We start from the raw sequence: 17,011 nt of genomic DNA on the forward strand, positions 1-17,011 counted from the left end.
TGTTAGGATATATAGTGTTATGCCGTAATTACTGCACTCTCCTGTAATTATACAATGTGTGAGTTGCACAGCTGGTCTATCAACAATAATTTGTTAACATACTGTTAATTTTAATTGTAAAAATACCCTAATTCCTATTTTTTTTACTATGAAGGTTTCACAATAGTGTAAAATCTTAATTTTATCCAGATCGATAAATATATTTGTAAAACTATATTTCCATTAAATTATAAAAGTAATGCTTATGAAGGTAAAGAAGGCCTATGGATTACGGATATTATTTCGTTAATAAAGTAGCTGATTTGGCAACGAGGCAGTAGCGCTGTGAATTTAGCGATGTGATAGAGTCTAGACTGACGTTCACACAATCCGGGCATCATTTACATAAAACTTTCAACATACTAATTTTCTTTCTTTCAAACATAGAGACCTGTACACCTCCGCAGAATCAACTTTTCTGGGAGATGTCTTACGAATTTCTGTAATTGTATTGTATCTATTGAATGTTCTATTGAACAATCAGATAATATTATCCAGATGTCTGTATTATAATATATACATCGGAGTTGACGTAACTCCCTTTTGGCTGCCTGAATCCTACATAAACGTATGTATGTTCATCTTGGTTTTATAGAATGTATTTTGGAGTGTGTATGTAGGCAGAGTACGATTTAATCCCTGCATCCACATCTTACCATTGATAATCGTATGTATGGTGGACCTCTATACCTTAACAGTAGATCTTGTTTTTATCCGGACGAAGTGACACGCTTCCTCCTTCCTTATGTGAACAGCAAGTGTGAAACTGTATGCTTGCCTTTGTGTTTCTCCTACTCCCAATTTGACGGTTTTCAAGGCAGAGTTTCTTTTGAGAGAGTAGGATCAGAATAAAACTATACCCAGAAGGTAAATAAAAGTGAATTACACATCACATTGCTTTTCTGCATAATTTATTATTTAGTTGAAGTAGAAATTTTGACCGTTATTTGGATTAGTTTTTTTTTAGTTAGTGATAAGTTACAATAGTAGGTAATGTTGTTAATATTGCGTCCGAGGTAGTTGGACGCAATATGTTCCCGAATGTCATTCGCTTAAACTATTGTTACTAAAAAAATGGCTATTACGACTTAAAAAATAAATAATAATTAGAGATACGTCTGTTTGACGTATTCCGTGTGTTTACATATTATATAATGTTACATTATATAGTGTTGTAGAGTCATAGTCAGTCAACAAGAAATGTATATGTATATATATACATACATACCAACACAGATGTATACAGATATATATATATATATGTCTCTGGTGCTACGTCGTAATAATTTTCAAAATGTGTTAATATTGTCGCGGCCGCTTAAAGTGCGCTTTAGTGAATATGATAAGAATATAAGAGAAGTCAAGACATTAAGGCGGACGAAAGGTTTTGCTAACCAAGTGCGAATGTCAATGAGAATGTCTTGGCATATTCTAGTAATCGGATTGCTGCATATAAAAGGCTCGCGAGGTCGGTTTAGGTTCGTGTGTTTTCCATGCGATCTTAATAAAGTAAATATTTGTGTTTTCTGTTTAATGGCGTTTAATGAATTAAAATTTATTTTCTCTTTTTTAGTTCGGTTTTATATAAAAAGCGTGTTTTTTAGTTTTTTAAACTATTATTTATTTTCTACTTTTTAGTTTGGTTTATTTATAATAGCTTGTTTTTTAAATTTTAATTAAGTTTCTCACCTTATCGACTATAGATGAAAATTATATATATCGGATTTTATTATAAATTCATTATTTTAAAGACAGGACGCCAGCCTCGCAGACGTCACTAATGTCACTTGTTTCAGTGCGTTCCAGATATTTTAAAATGAAACTTCAATTCTTCTAAATGTTCTTGTATTTCTCGAAGGTTCTTCATAATCACACTCTTGATGATCCGCACTCGCTGAACTCTGCAGTCCCCTGTCGTGCGTCCAGACGTCATATTTAAACCAGAATTCAAACATAGTTCTATTCTCTTTGATTTCGTTTTACTTTTAACAATAGTAACGACGACCAATAAGGTGTTATAATAATTGGTGCCAGTTATTTTCATGTTGCATCCGTCGTTGAAGCTGCTTGCGCCGATATATATATTAACAAAAATCATATTTTGCAAATCGAAAAATGGAATAATTTTATCAAATTAGTTTATTGTCATCGGTCCTCGATAAATCTACAAAGTTTGAACGAAATCTGGCCGTTTGAAGTGGGTTAAAATCGCGCCCAGAGAAGTCGGTTACAAACAAAAATACAAACATACATGTGAAGCTAATAAAAAGCTAATAAAAAAGGAAGAGAGCTAAAGAATATGGTATAGTCAATAACCAAAGCCAGTAAGTTCGCCGGGCTACAAAAGAATCTCATTAAAACTATGGTAATGACCAACATCACCGAGGTATCAATTTACGTCGACAATGAACCTCTCCTGTATACGAAAAAATACATTTACCTTGGCAAACAGATAAGCTTCGACAGACAAATTACTACTAGGAGATTGAGCACAGGGCCCAGTTGACATGAAATAAATACTGGGATTTTAAAGAAATATTTAAGAGAAACATGCGAATCAAATTTCAAGGCAACATTGAAAAGGTGGGAAAATAAAGAAAGGGAGGCCTTGCAACAGATGGGAGGACGAAATTAAACTCATAGCGGGTTCAAATTGGATGCAAACAGTGAAATCCTGGGAAAATTGGTTCAAGTTGGAGGAGGCCTTTACCTACAGAAGGGTTCCTTCAGAATAATATACTCACGCATATGTTTACGTTTATAAAAAAATATAAACTTTTATTTAAAAAAAAAATTGTGGTACTGACAAACCAATTAATTTTGGAATCGTGTATTTTCTATAACAAATAACAGGCTTTTTTTTATTTTCAATTATTTGTTATATAAGAAACGAAACCTCTCAGCATTCCATGTATTCACCGGGTGGGTGCTGGGTCATTCGCGTTGCAGGGAGAGGATTTTTAACAGTGCTTCGTACTTGTGATCAAGGTGTAGGTTTAAGGGGTTCCTATCAAAGGCGTTTTAAGCGCTCACCTCCGCTGTCCAAGCTCCTCTCTCTACCTAACCAAATAAGAAACGAACCTGCTAGGGCTGCCTTTGACGCACGTTCCAAGAATGAACTGATGTTAGTTCTTGGCAGGCCTAAGTCTTTTAGAAGGTTGTAGAGAGATTTGGCTGTTATACCTCTCGCTCCTACTTCTAACGCGCACAAATTTATAACGAACATATTCTTAGTGAGTTCGTTAGTGAGCTCGTAATACTTGTTGACCTTGATGGTATGGTCTTTGGGGATGTTGGTTTCCCAAGGAGCCGTGAGCTCTATTAGTACAACGCGATTGAAAATCCGCGAATATAAAAATATGTCCGGTCTGGAGGCCGACGCACAAAATATCCTCTGGGATCTTATATTGCTTTTTATACGTGTCCATCATTAAAGTCCAATCCGAAGCCGCTTTAATGATAGATTAAGGCTTGACGTTTCATTTTGTAGCCCTAGAGCCTTCTTTCACATAATGTATGGATATTTTGTTTGCAGTTATTTGTTTTTATGCTCTGGCTACCGAAAGTCAAACTGCTTCACGTATGCTTTCTAAAACACTATCGTGACGACGCGAATATTGACCGCTATCCAGGCGTACCCTACATCCCCTCAGCAAATGCTTAGCAGTTCCAACTGCCTATGCTGCTGCTGCTACATATAATATTATTTGTTTTCTGCAGACCGTTTTGGCGTATTTCTCCAAACTAGATCAGATTCTTTCGTAAAAGCCGAGGCTGTGTTTCATAAAAAAAAAATCATACTTATGAGTTCAGTATGTCAAAGACATCATTTCACCCGTGGCGTTGGGTTATAATTCGTTCTTAAAGCCGAACATGGATTTCAATATAAATTTTAGTAAGACAAACAACTGTCAACCAATTGAGGGTTATTTCAAACGTTTTTAGCGTATAGTACATTTATATTTTAATGTAATATGTAAATAAATTTATATTATCTTTAATTTATTGTTGTTTTTTGAGTGAATTTAAAAAAAGGCAAGTTTAAACATAAGTAGGTAAATATTAAAGATTGTATAGGATTCCAATATTTATTATTTTACTGCAAAGTTATATATAAACTTTACTTTGATATAAGACTGGAGTGTTGCATGGAAAAATCTGTTCATAATTACGTCAAGAAAAAAAAACATGTATTTTGTTTTTTCTCGGTAATTAGTTTCTTTGAATGTTTTTTTTTAGGGAAAAGATTTAAAGAATGAAGAATTAAATCTTTACGACCACTAATTTTGACACACTTTTTTCTCCTAAGTGAAAAATGTTAATTTTAAAAATTTACTAAAAACTATAGTTCCTTTAATTAAAAACAATTTATGTTAAAATATGGGATCTTTTGTTACCACGAAGCAACAATGATCTAGAACACTTCACTAGTCTTGATTTCTAAATGCTTACTTTTTTAACATAGTTTAAAACAAATCCAATTAATATATCTCGTTAAACTGAACTTAAGAAGCTAAGACCTGCGTCAACGTTCTTTTGGAATAATATTTTGATATTTTCCCTCATTCAACGATTTAGATAGGAATGATTTGAGCAGATCGTCGTTGTTAACAGCTCTTTTCACGCTTCTGACTCTAAATTGTGCTTAAGTATACATATGTGAAAACGGTATGGAAATCGAACTAACGGGTAGAATGTTATTAAATTTTCAATCGACAATTTATGCAAATAAACTGTGCTACATGTAAAAAAAATTTAGTCTCCCTCACCTGTCAGCGTTTTCCCAAAAACTAATTTCCGTGGACACAAGTCAATTTTATCAATCTTTTTTATCATGTTATTTCATTACTTATGCCAATAAAAATTTAATTGAGTTGATGGTGTTTTCTGCTTAATGTTTGAAATAAAATTATTCTAATGAGATCTAAATATTTCGCAACTATTCATTAAAATAAAAACTAATATTTTTCGGATTTATTACGCGACCTTTATTATTTTAAAAACTACATAATCCCGAAGTTTCGGTTACTTTTCAGCAACCCTGATCACGGGCAGACGAGTTGTGAATCTCTAACAGTTGGTCCTGAGAAGATGGCTGGAATCCATCCAACACCTGGACACCCCTCCTTAAAAATATAAAATCCCATGTCCGTAACCACACCGCAGGACCTCGCGATACCGTAAGCGCATTCAGCCGGCATCCAGAGCGGTACGCCAGAAAATTAAGAAATCGTCGGCGGTAGATGATAAATATTGTACAAATTATAGTATTACTTTAATTACAAAACACAACTGACTTTTCAAAGAAAATAATTTAAACAGTACGACTTCTTGGTAAATCACTTGTTTATTTCCAATTTCACAAAGTAATGCACAATTACATCCAAAAAGGCTCTTTATATAATCTCTTCTCCCCTCTCCTCTCCTCTCCTCACCACACCTCTCCTCACCTTTCCTCACCACACCTCTCCCCTCCTCGATACATCATACCACTCCACACCTCGCCCGCCGCCAACTCGCCTCTTAGTCAATACAGCTCCTCTTATTTTTTGTTACAATAGTTTACTCAGGGAATTAGCATTTGAACTGTATGCTTAGAAGACATATGAAAATAAAATAACATGATTATGATAAATAAACTTTATTGTAAAAGTTTTTCTTAACGTTATTTGCCATCGTTGTCTCAAATCCACCGTGTTCATGATTCATGAAAATACTAATAAAAAAGTCGTTGCGAGTTGCTTAACGGGGTGTTTAATATTGAATGTTACAATCATTCTAGTGGCAACTGTCTATGAGAGAAAAGATATGAAATGTTGTCAAATGCACCCCACGCTTTTCACTCTGAATTAAATTAATATGTTAATAACTTAAATTTTATTAAGATTAAAGACAAAAATCTTGAGGTGATTAACTATGAATGTTTGTTTCACCTTCTGCTACACTTCACTTCACTATTTGGAACTTCAAAATTTCTCCCAGACGATTATTTATAAATATATTTCCCACCTCACATTCGCCACCAGACTCGTGCTGAAGTATATAATATTGGTAAAATTTCTTACTATCTTGCCAGATATTAGTCAATTCCATACTCAGAGCTAGCAATTCTGATTCAAGGTATACTATAGTTTCTAGAACGAAAAGACTTATATACACCTTAAAATATATACACTACATACTTATATACACCTTTAAAGGCGAATATAATAATCGATAACACCATCATAGCGGTTGCTATTTCGTAGTTATGAGGTTCCAGCATCGGGTCCAGACCTACATGAAATATAAAAAGTAAAGAACAGTTCTTGTGACAAAGTTATGTTGCTAAATTAAATTGTAATTTTAAAATAAATGGTATTATTTATTACCTAAAATAAAACAAACACTGTAAAAAGAATCGTGTATAAACTGCGTAAATTTGTTTATAGCTAAAATGCTTTATTGCTAAAAAGCGACCTCTGCTGTACAACTCATAAATGACAACAGAATTTATAAACTATTTTAACAATAGAAAGAGGTGTAAATAGGCGCACGTCGGCGAATAGTGGTACAATTTTTTTATTTTTGATGTTTGCGCCATCTAGTAGTGATAGTGTTAATAATTTTTCCTTATTTTTTAAATATATCTAAATAATACAATATTTATAACAAAAATGTGATAAAAATACGAAATTAATTTTCATTTATCCATTACATATGGTTTATTATAAATAGAACTATTAAATATAAATTTGTAACATTTAAGAGACGCTTTGATTAAGTTGTATAAGGTCTTCAATTACAATTTGCTTTGTATAAATTGAAATTGATTGACATGTGTTTAAAAATAACTTTATAAATCTTAATCAAAATACATTTTTTGCGCTTGAATTTAATATTATTCAGTAACAGTAAACCGTCGTGCAGCGTCACCAATAAACTAAGTAAGAACGTTTATTTTGATAATAAATATATTTCTTTGTGATAAAATAATTTGTTAAGGGTAATGTGAAGTTAAGAGAGTCACCGACATAGCTAAACGGATTAGCTTTTTGAAGTATATATAGCACGGAGATCAGATGAACGTTGGGGCCGAAAGGTTCTCGAACGGAGACCATGGATTGGAAAGCGCAGCGCTGGAAGACATCGTCCACTAACGTCGTCACCAGCGTCAATAGTGTTGTTCACCAACGAAATGGACGGACGACTTAATCAGGCTGCTTCCGACCAAAGCGCTTAGAAGTCGATGAGGGAGGCCTTTGTCCAGCTGTGGACCTTACATGGCTGAAATGATGATATTAATGTTAAGTTTATTGATAATATTTACAGATATTTCTGTATTTTTACATTACAATTTTATTTATTGTATTCACCAACGATAACTACTTCCTGTTAAAGGAGAATAAAAGGCGGCCTTTATTGTAAATTTTCACAATAAAAATATACTCCGAGAAGATCACTTGTGTTATGATGGACTCTGAACGTGAAGTCCCTGGCTTGACGCCGACGTGTACAGAATACACATACATAAAAGCTAGTGTATTTGTTACTTATTAATAAGGAATATGAACCAAATTAATAGAAAAAAAAACAACATTAAAAAAAATCATTTACCATTTAGCACTAATAAATCCTGAGAAAAATGACATCCGGGTCTTAGGAATGGAAACATGACGTGAATCACACCGTTCAGCGTTAATGCAACTCAAGCGATTGTTGCTTGCTATTTGACAGTTCTCATGTTGCAAGGAAATTATTTTTAAAAATTGTTCCATTGACTATCAACTCATTGCCATGTAAATAGTCATCGACAAGGTCCGTCACTGAATTTCTGAAATTCATGAATTATCTAATAATTATGAACAAGTAGAGGTAGCCAAAAAGTACGAGGACAAGAAAGACTTCTTCACACAGTTTTGGTATTTATGAGATTAACGTTAATACAATTATAAATGTTATTTTTGTCTCTTAGGTTCCCCTTTTTAATAAAACCATTCGGTCGAAGGTATTTTATCACTATTGTCAGAGTTGCACATGGTATTACAAAATCTTTATGTATAGTATATAATATACATTTGACATTTAAGATCCTATGTTGCAGGTCTACTTTCATCATGTATACATGAAAAGAAAGCAAGGAAAGCGATGAACCTATCCTCGTGATACAAAATACAAAGGATAAAATGATGATGAAAAGAGCGAAAATCCTAAAAATAATTCGAATTTTCTTTTCCTTTACTTTTTTAAAGTGCAAAACAATCAATTTTAATTAACTAATTTCTAACGAGTTAATTATGATATTTCGGAAAAATCTAGCTATTAGTACTGAGCTCTGTGCTCGTGATGTGTGTTCCAATAAGTAATATCCTACCGACGACTTACTAAACGACCAAAAGCTCTTAATTTTACAACGGACCGTAAGATTATTTTCAAAGTTTTCTGTCCTTTTCTCCAAATCACTTTAAAATTATTGTCGGTTAATGGATTGACTCTATTTTGCATTATATACTTGGTTGGATGAATTTATTGGACTAACAGGTAATATTTCATATCATTTCTTGGGTACACGAGTTCCACTGCACATCGTGAGTGAAAGTGCTACCATAGCGCTAATGAAATCACCAGTTTCTCTGCAAATCACCAAAACGAACCAGGCCGTCGACACCATGTACACGTAAAAATAGCAGAGTCCAGTGGAAATATTTATTACGTAATATATCCAGGGAATTGCTAAAATTGTTGTCATAGTAATGTAAACAGTTAAATATTGATGAATATCATTGACACAAATTAAGCAAACTTACGTTTATCGAACCTTCTGTTAGATCTAATAGTTAAAGTTCGTAATAACACTTCGACATTCCACATCATTTTCGGCAAATCGCAGTACTCAAGACCGAATTTTCTAACATCTTGGACATTCTCTATCCTTTCTAAACCATTTCCTTTTTGACATATTTACAGTTTCGATGAATAACTTGAATGCTAGATAAAATAGAAAACATTAAAAACTTTAAACTTTGAGATTTTTTATAGAGTTATTTTTTACTCTTCAAACGCAAAATGGTTCAAATAAAAAGTACGTTGAGTTACTTTAGTTACGTCACGTAAAGTTCATGCAGCGTGTTATATTAACACTGCATGGTAAGTATCCTGAGTAACCAAAATCCTGACTCACCTAATATACAGAGAAAGAAGTCGCATTGCGCTTTAAACGAGTAAATTACAGCCAATCCACTCCATCACCGAAGTGGGGAGAGCCATCCTGGACTTATAGATTGTCCGCTTGACAGGCCTCAAGTTTTGCTTCAAGTTTAGGCGGGTCAAAAATAATAATTGCTGGATAGAAAACACAATTAGTCCACGTTGTCCCTCACTCAAACACATCCGACTTTTGTTTGATATACTTTGCAAAGAATACAACATTAACTTTTCCCGTAAACACTCCAACCTCTCACCCAGCTACTTCACAAAATTGCCCAGATCTAAAATCCTTGAAATCCGAAGTCCAAAAATCCAATGATTAAAGTCACCCTTTACTGCTAGATCTTCTGAGATGGACACTTATAATATAATTTAAATTTAAAAACATTTCTCCATATCTGTATATAACTCATTTTATTTTACCACTCTTTCCTTTTAAGTCGCTAGACTCTAATTTAGCATACATTGTGTAAATACCCCTGAGGTGAATTTTAATTAGTTTAATGAAACCACCTATTGTTTACAATAATAACATTTACTTTTAATCACTTTTAACTATAGTCATACTGTATGATATACCAACTTCACTGTTTGCAGCTTGGGCTTGACATAAATTGTATCCAAGCGTATAACTCGCTGGACTCAACGCTGTTCGATTAAATCTTTATCAGCCTTCCGTTTATAACTTCATCCAATGAAAATTAATTATACTTGTAGCCCTTCTTTGGGTTGCTGGTGCTGAGTGGGTAATGATTTAAATATAATTATTTTATGTTTTTGAGTTAAATATCTTTTCTAGGAAAAAATGAATAATTGAAGATACTTTTCAAAGAACGGTAATTAGTTATGAATTATTCAGGAAATTAAAGGTCTCTGCTGTGTGCTTAAAAGACATAAATTAAATCAAATAAATAAAAATAGCCTTTATTTACTTACAACTTAAATAAGTTGTTTTTACATTTATTTCTTCTCTGAGATTTTTAATCTGTTGTGTGTAAGTTTAGTGATTTTTCGTCTTTGGGTTTATGTTACCTTATTGTTCTTGTTATATTGGTTGTGTTCAAGATTTAGGAGGTAATGGTCTGACTCTTCCTTGGTGACCGGCCGGCTTGGAAGAGGTAGAGGTGGGGGTGGTAGTGATTAGTTTTTGAGTATCATTGTTTGGTGATATTTGTTCGGTAGTGTTCATCGGCGAAGGGCGTAAGAAACTTGTTATAGTTTGTGATCTATTTTTATTAGAAGCATATATGGCCTCTTCAAGAATATATGTAGTGTCTATCTCTGCCTCCTCGGTTGACAGAGACATAAGTTGTTTGTTTCTTTCAGAGTGTGAAAGAGTTTGCCATTCGGGTGTCTTAAATTCCACTAGTTTGTGGTAGCGCAGAACTACTTTCCTTCCTGTCTATCGTTGTCGTTGGAGTTCTTCCTGGAATTCTTAACGTTTCTGCAGCACACTAGGTGGTAAGTCTTCTTTCAGGTACGTAGTATTGTCAGAAATTCATATTTTTTTCTAGAAATTTAATAATTCTCTACTGTTGTTTAATTTGAATTTCTAGCTTCTTAGTTTTGACTTAGTTTTGACTAAGTCGGTTAGGTTAAATTTACCATCTATATTGATATAAATTGCGTGCTTACTATTTTGCTCCACCTTTTTCATATTTTATTTTCGTTGTGGTGGGTCATTTTCTATGACTTTTAAAATTATTTCGTTATCCATACTGGTACTACCCTCTATTGGATATTGGTGTAACTATATTAGTAGTTTGTTTAGAACTAGATGGCGCTAACTGTCTAGCTAAGTTTGTTTGTTTGTAGATACTTTGCTATTGATCACAAGATGGCATGATTCTATAATATTGATGTTTGTTACGTATATTATATGATAACTTTGTAGTTTTCCTTATAAGTGGTTTAGGTTAGAATTTGCAGTTTGCTTTGAAGATATTAAAATAAAAATATCTTGAATATGATAAATAAATTTATTGTAGAAGTTTCTTCCTAACATAATGTGCAATTTTTGTCCTCAATCTACCGTGTTCATATTTTATGCAAATTCTAGTTAAAAGTCTTTGCGAACTACTTTATTATTTGGTTAATTCTATTTTTATGCAGACGATTTAAGAGTGGTATAAGCAGAATATGTAGATTTGAGGACAGACATTAAATATATGAAATCAAGAACTGCTATTCCACCAGCTGTTAGAGTCATCGTCTTCTGTGAACATTGTAGCATAAAAAGAACTGTTTTCTGATTGGACAAATTAAAATTTTCCCATTTGCAATCGTAGACTGCTGTCTCAAAAGCTTTGCTAGCGTCAATAAGCCTTTGTCCAATGAAACAATCTATGAATACCGTACCAAATGTGAAGGGCATTTGGACCATAGTGTTTTCTAAACCACCGACCAATTCACTTACAAGAGCAAATATCATAAATATGAAGTCATTTACGAATATGAAGCGGAGTTCCTTTTCAACTTTATTTCGGAGACTTACAATCATTATGTGGAACTTCACTATATCCCGGAGACGATTCTTTATAAATAAATTTCTCAGTTCATATTTCGTAATAGATTCATTGTGGTGAAGTACATAATAATTGTAGAATTTCTTACTATCTTCCCAGATATTAGACAGTTCCACACTCAGAGCCAGCATTTGGGATTCAAGGAATCCAATGATGACTATAATAAACAGTGTGATATGAACCATAACCGTCAGGGAAAAGTAAACAGCTAAAGTCAATAGAATAGACGCCTTCTCGTAGTTTGGAGATTCCACCATTGGGTCCAGACCTACATATAAATATAATTGTTAAGAACAATTCTGCTGTCAACGTTATCATGCTAACTTGAATTATAATAATAAAAATAATGGTATTCTTTATTTACTGCCGCAAAATAAAACAAGGACAAGTAAAAAAAAATGTGTAAAATTGGTTACTCATCGCTAAAAAACTTTCCAAAAATGACAATAAAAAATTATTAATTTTAAAAATCGAAAGAGTCGTAAAGCTGTACAATATATTTGTGTGTGTCCCAAACTCATAAATTTCATTTATTTTAATTTTTATTTAATTTAATTATTTAAATATTAACAAATTTAGATAAAAAAGACATGCAGTAATATTATTTACCATATAACGCAAATAAGTCCTGAGAAAAATGACGTCCAGGTCTTAAAAATGGCAGAGTGACAAAGACCACACCGTTTAGCGTTAATATAACCCAAGCGATTGTTGCTTGCTTTTTGACAGTTCTCATGTTAGCAAAGAAATTCTTTTCAAAACGTGTTCCGCTGACTATCAACTCATTGCAATGTAAATAGTTATCGACAAGATCCATCACTGTTTTTCTGAAATTCATTAATTATGTAGTATTATGTGTAGTCTTTCGGTAGCCAGAGCGCAAAGGGAAATAACCACAAACAAGCGATCAGTAGGTTTTGTAAGAGAGAGGGCACTAGGGCTATAAAAACAAATGTCAAGCCTTACTCCATCCTTAAAGCGGCTACGGATTGGAGTATAATGATGGATACGTATGAAAAACAATACAAAATCCCCGAGGATATTTGTGCGTCGGCCTCCAGACCAGACATATTTATATATTCGCGAATTTTGTCATGGATTTACACGCGGTAGAAGTGGGAGCGAGAGGTATAACGGCTAAATCTGTCTACAACCTACTAAAAGACTTGGGCTTGTCCAGAACTCACATCAATTCATTCTTGGAACGTACTTCGAAGGCAGCCTTAGTAGGTTCTTTTCAAATTTGTTTAGGTAGGGAGAGGAGCTTGGACAGTGGAGGTAAGCGTTTAACACGCGTTAGTTAGTGGCACCTTAAACCTACACTTGGGTCGCAAGTCCCAGGCACTGTTGAAGCTCCTCTCCCTTCAACGCGATCGACCCGGCACCCGCACGGTGAATCCATTGAATGCTAAGAGGTTTCGTCTCTTTCCTCGTCTGTGATTTTAATAAAACCCTTTTGTCAAAGTTAGATGCAAGTGTTAAAAAGGTGTTAAAGTTGTGGATCGAGTTCGTGCTGTCGGCTGATTCGTCAGCGTTATTGGGATCGCAACAATTTTGAGATGAATCTAAAAAGGTCATCGGAGCTTTATAAAGACTAAGATGCCCTAGAGCTAGAATGAATACTTCAATTCCATAAACACTTTATGATAGGAGCATAAGGTAACAGAGTAGGGTAAGGATGAAGTAGGAAGGCCAAAGCTACGCATATATTAAAGACTTTTATTCCTCATGATGAGAATTCTAAATATAAGATCTATGCTATTCGCTTAGAAATGCAGAACTAATGGCTACCCATAAGAGATTTTCCAATCCCATAATCACTAAAATGGTTCACTATAATTCATGATTGGTCGCCAGCACTGCTAAAATTTTATCTCAATGCGTCCCAGATCAGAGTAATTTAGTAAGATGGGATAAAGGTACCGAATAAATTTGCTACATCTGCGGGTACTGCTAAAATTTACTGGTGAGATGTAGGCTACTCCTGGATTGCGGTTAATACTAGCATCGTCACTGTAGGGTTTTAGATATCATTTGGGAAGCGGTTAGTCTTCCGGTAGCCAGAGAGCAAAAAGAAATAACCACAAAGAAGCGACCAGTAAGTTTTGTGAGAGAAGGCACGAGAAACCAACAACCTCAAACATCATGCTAGCAAGGTCAACAAGTATTCCAAGCTCACTAAGAATAGGTTCCTTGTAAATTTGTACCCGGTAGAAGCAAGAGCGAGAGGTATAACTGCAAAATCTCTCTACAATCTACTAAAAGACTTGGGCCTGTTCAAAACTAACACCAGTTCAATCTCAGAACGTGCGTCGAAGGCAGCAATTGTTTGTTCGTTTCAAATTTGGTTAGGTAGAGAAAGGAGTTTGGACGGTACAGATGAGCATTTTACTCGCGTGAGATAGGGGCTCCTTAAACCTACACTCGGGTCGCAAGTCCCAGGCACTGTCGAAGCTCCTCTCCTTGCAAAGCGATGAACCCGGCACCCACACAGTGAATCCATGGAATGCTGAGGGGTTTCGTCTCAAGTGGAGATAGCCAAAAAGGATAAGGACAAGACTTCTTAACGTGCATCTGGTATATTTATATTTAATGATCATTATTAGAATTTTAAATTGCGATTTTATCTATCGGGGGAACATTATACTATACTCGTACTCTATCGTTATATGTTATTTCCAGTAGGTTGTATGGCAAAAGTTTGTGTGCAAGTCACTAACATCAGAGATTTAAGATTATAAGTTGCAGGTGAAGGAATGTTAAAATGCGAAAAATGAGAGTATAGAATTATTTTTCCCGGTCAAAAATAATTTCTGAGTTATTAAATAATTTGTAATTTTCTTAATATAACTTATAAGTAAATTGTATTAAAAAAATAATATCATCATACATTCTGTCTATTATACCCCAAATATCTAGCCAAGCGTCTCCGCAAGGGGGGACCAATTTGAGTTTGAATAAAAGACCAGAAACTCTCGGTTTGTGGTGATACCGTGTTTTACTAAGGATCCTTAATATTTTTCAAAGTACCCTGTATTTTCCTCCAAATCACTTTAAAATAATTGTTGGTTGATAGATTGACTCCATTATTTCATATATTATTGCATATGCAAAGAAGAGTATCCTGTATAATTTTAGGTACAAAAGAGAGGGCCTATAGTGACTCCAAAAAGGTCTTCTTATAAAAATAAAATTTTCTGTACGAGCAATCTAAACTATAATTTAATAAGAGTCAAGTATGGATGCTACAAAAAAAAAACTATACGTTTGGCATTATATACATGATTGGATGAATTTATTGGACTTACTGGTAGTATTTCATGTAGAAAATCTTAGGTATGCAGGTTATACTGCACATCGTGAGTGAAAGTGCTACCATAGCGCTGATGAAATCACCAGTTTCTCTGCACTTCACCAAAACGAACCAGGCCGTCGACAGCATGTACGTGTAAAAATAGCAGAGTCCAGTGGAAATATTTATTACGTAATATATCCAGGGAATTGCTAAAATTGTTGTCATAGTAATGTAAACAGTTAAATATTGATGAATATCATTGACACAAATTAAGCAAACTTACGTTTATCGAACCTTCTGTTAGATCTAATAGTTAAAGTTCGTAATAACACTTCGACATTCCACATCATTGTCGGCAAATCGCAGTACTCAAGACCGAATTTTCCAAACATCTTGGCCGTTCTTTATCCCTTCAAAGCCATTTCCTTTGTGTTATATTTATAGTTTCGATGGATAACTTGAATGCTGTTTTAACCTTGAAACGTTTAATTGCTTTAAATATTTAGTACTATCCATAGAGTACATTCAAGTAGTTAGACACGTTAAAATTTTTTTATAAACTAAATTTTTGACCTTCAGACTTATAAAAAATGGTTTATATTAAAGAGGGATGTTAAGTTATCTTAAATACGTACGTTTAATACATGCTGCATGTTACAATAACACTAGAATTCGTACTGAACTAGCTGTTTCTTAAAATTTTAATCATTGATCTCATGAGCTGTAACAATTTACTTCTATTCCAAGTCTGTTTTATTTATTCTATATTATTGTATGTTTCAAAAAAATCTGAGTAGAAGGTTATACAAGATAGAGTGTCAAATAAACCATACTTACATATTGTTGTATGATTAACATCTATATGCGGAAATGCGTACGTTATAAAAAAATCATAAGGAAATTAAATAGTGTTGTAATTTTTTTTTGTACTAAAGCTTTAACTTAAATTCTACGTTGTGCTTACGTTTAAATATTCATTACCCCCTTGATTGACATTTATAACACTTCTTTATGATAATTAGTTTGCCAGTCGTATAGTTAAAGAAATTCTCATAATGTTTTTTGAAAATATTTCAGGTCCACAGGCAACGCTTCGGAAATTAATACAAAATAAAATTGGACAATAACGATGGATACATATTAGAAACAATACAAAATTGCAGACGATATTTGTGGATCGACGTCCAGACCAGACATATTTATATATTCCAAAATTTTAAAGCATTGTATTAATGGAGCTTCGTTTCCTTGGGAAACCAACATCCCCAAAGACCATCAAGGTCTATAAATATTAAGAGCATACTAACGAACTTACAAGGAATAGGTTCGTCGTAGATTTGTACGCGGTAGAAGAGGGAGCGAGAGGTATAACAGCTAAATCTCTCTCTCTTCTATTGAAATTAGGATATTTTTAATTTCAATAGCCTTGCTTATTAATTTTGGCATATACCTGTATTTACGAGCGAGTATCTGTATTTTGTCAAGCTGGACGTTATTGGCTTGGTGTGTCCATTGTGCGTTCGTACACTGCTGACTATTTCTGATATACGAAATATCTTCTGCGACGTTTGCACTAATACTCCTCTTTGTTTGTCGAATGTATGACAAGTCACACTCACAATAGGTGTTCTCTCGAAACTTTTTGACCTCTTTCTTAACTTCCTATTCAAACTCTGGTTTTAAAACACGCTATGGATCCATATAAAATTATAATCAAAGTATGATTTTAAAAAGACATTTTTATGCGTCTTTCCAAGCAAGTGAGGCTAGTATAGCTGTATAGGTTTTAAGTAGTCTAGCTGTAGAGGATTTAGGTAACACGTTTCATTTTGGTTAGATTCTTAGTGTGTAATTTTAATTGATAGATAAGCTAAAAATTATGTGAATAACAATAACAGCTAATTTTGCTCATTTTTCTAATATAAAGTGTTAAACGAGCAAATATCCCATTTGATGGTAAACGGTT

General features: G+C 33.7%; 2 protein-coding genes across 2 annotated transcripts; both read right to left on the minus strand.

Moving 5' to 3' along the window:
- Nucleotides 1–5,985: 5,985 nt before the first annotated feature.
- Nucleotides 5,986–9,691, minus strand: LOC116771241 (uncharacterized). The gene is given in 5 exon segments (XM_061523280.1): nt 5,986–6,173; nt 7,636–7,757; nt 8,604–8,751; nt 8,826–8,966; nt 9,649–9,691. Coding segments are annotated over 5 exon segments (642 nt in total).
- A 1,499-nt stretch (nt 9,692–11,190) lies between these two features.
- Nucleotides 11,191–15,438, minus strand: LOC116771538 (odorant receptor 2a-like). Its single transcript, XM_032663414.2, has 4 exons — nt 15,329–15,438; nt 15,059–15,254; nt 12,360–12,577; nt 11,191–12,018 (listed from the first exon to the last, which is right to left on the minus strand). The coding sequence occupies exons 1-4, from the start codon at nt 15,435–15,437 to the stop codon at nt 11,330–11,332; spliced, it is 1,212 nt and encodes a 403-aa protein (XP_032519305.2). The 5' UTR covers nt 15,438; the 3' UTR covers nt 11,191–11,329.
- Between the last annotated feature and the right edge of the window lie 1,573 nt (nt 15,439–17,011).

The sequence above is a fragment of the Danaus plexippus genome, chromosome 17 (assembly GCF_018135715.1).
Source record: "Danaus plexippus chromosome 17, MEX_DaPlex, whole genome shotgun sequence".
Taxonomy (NCBI): Eukaryota; Metazoa; Arthropoda; class Insecta; order Lepidoptera; family Nymphalidae; genus Danaus; species Danaus plexippus.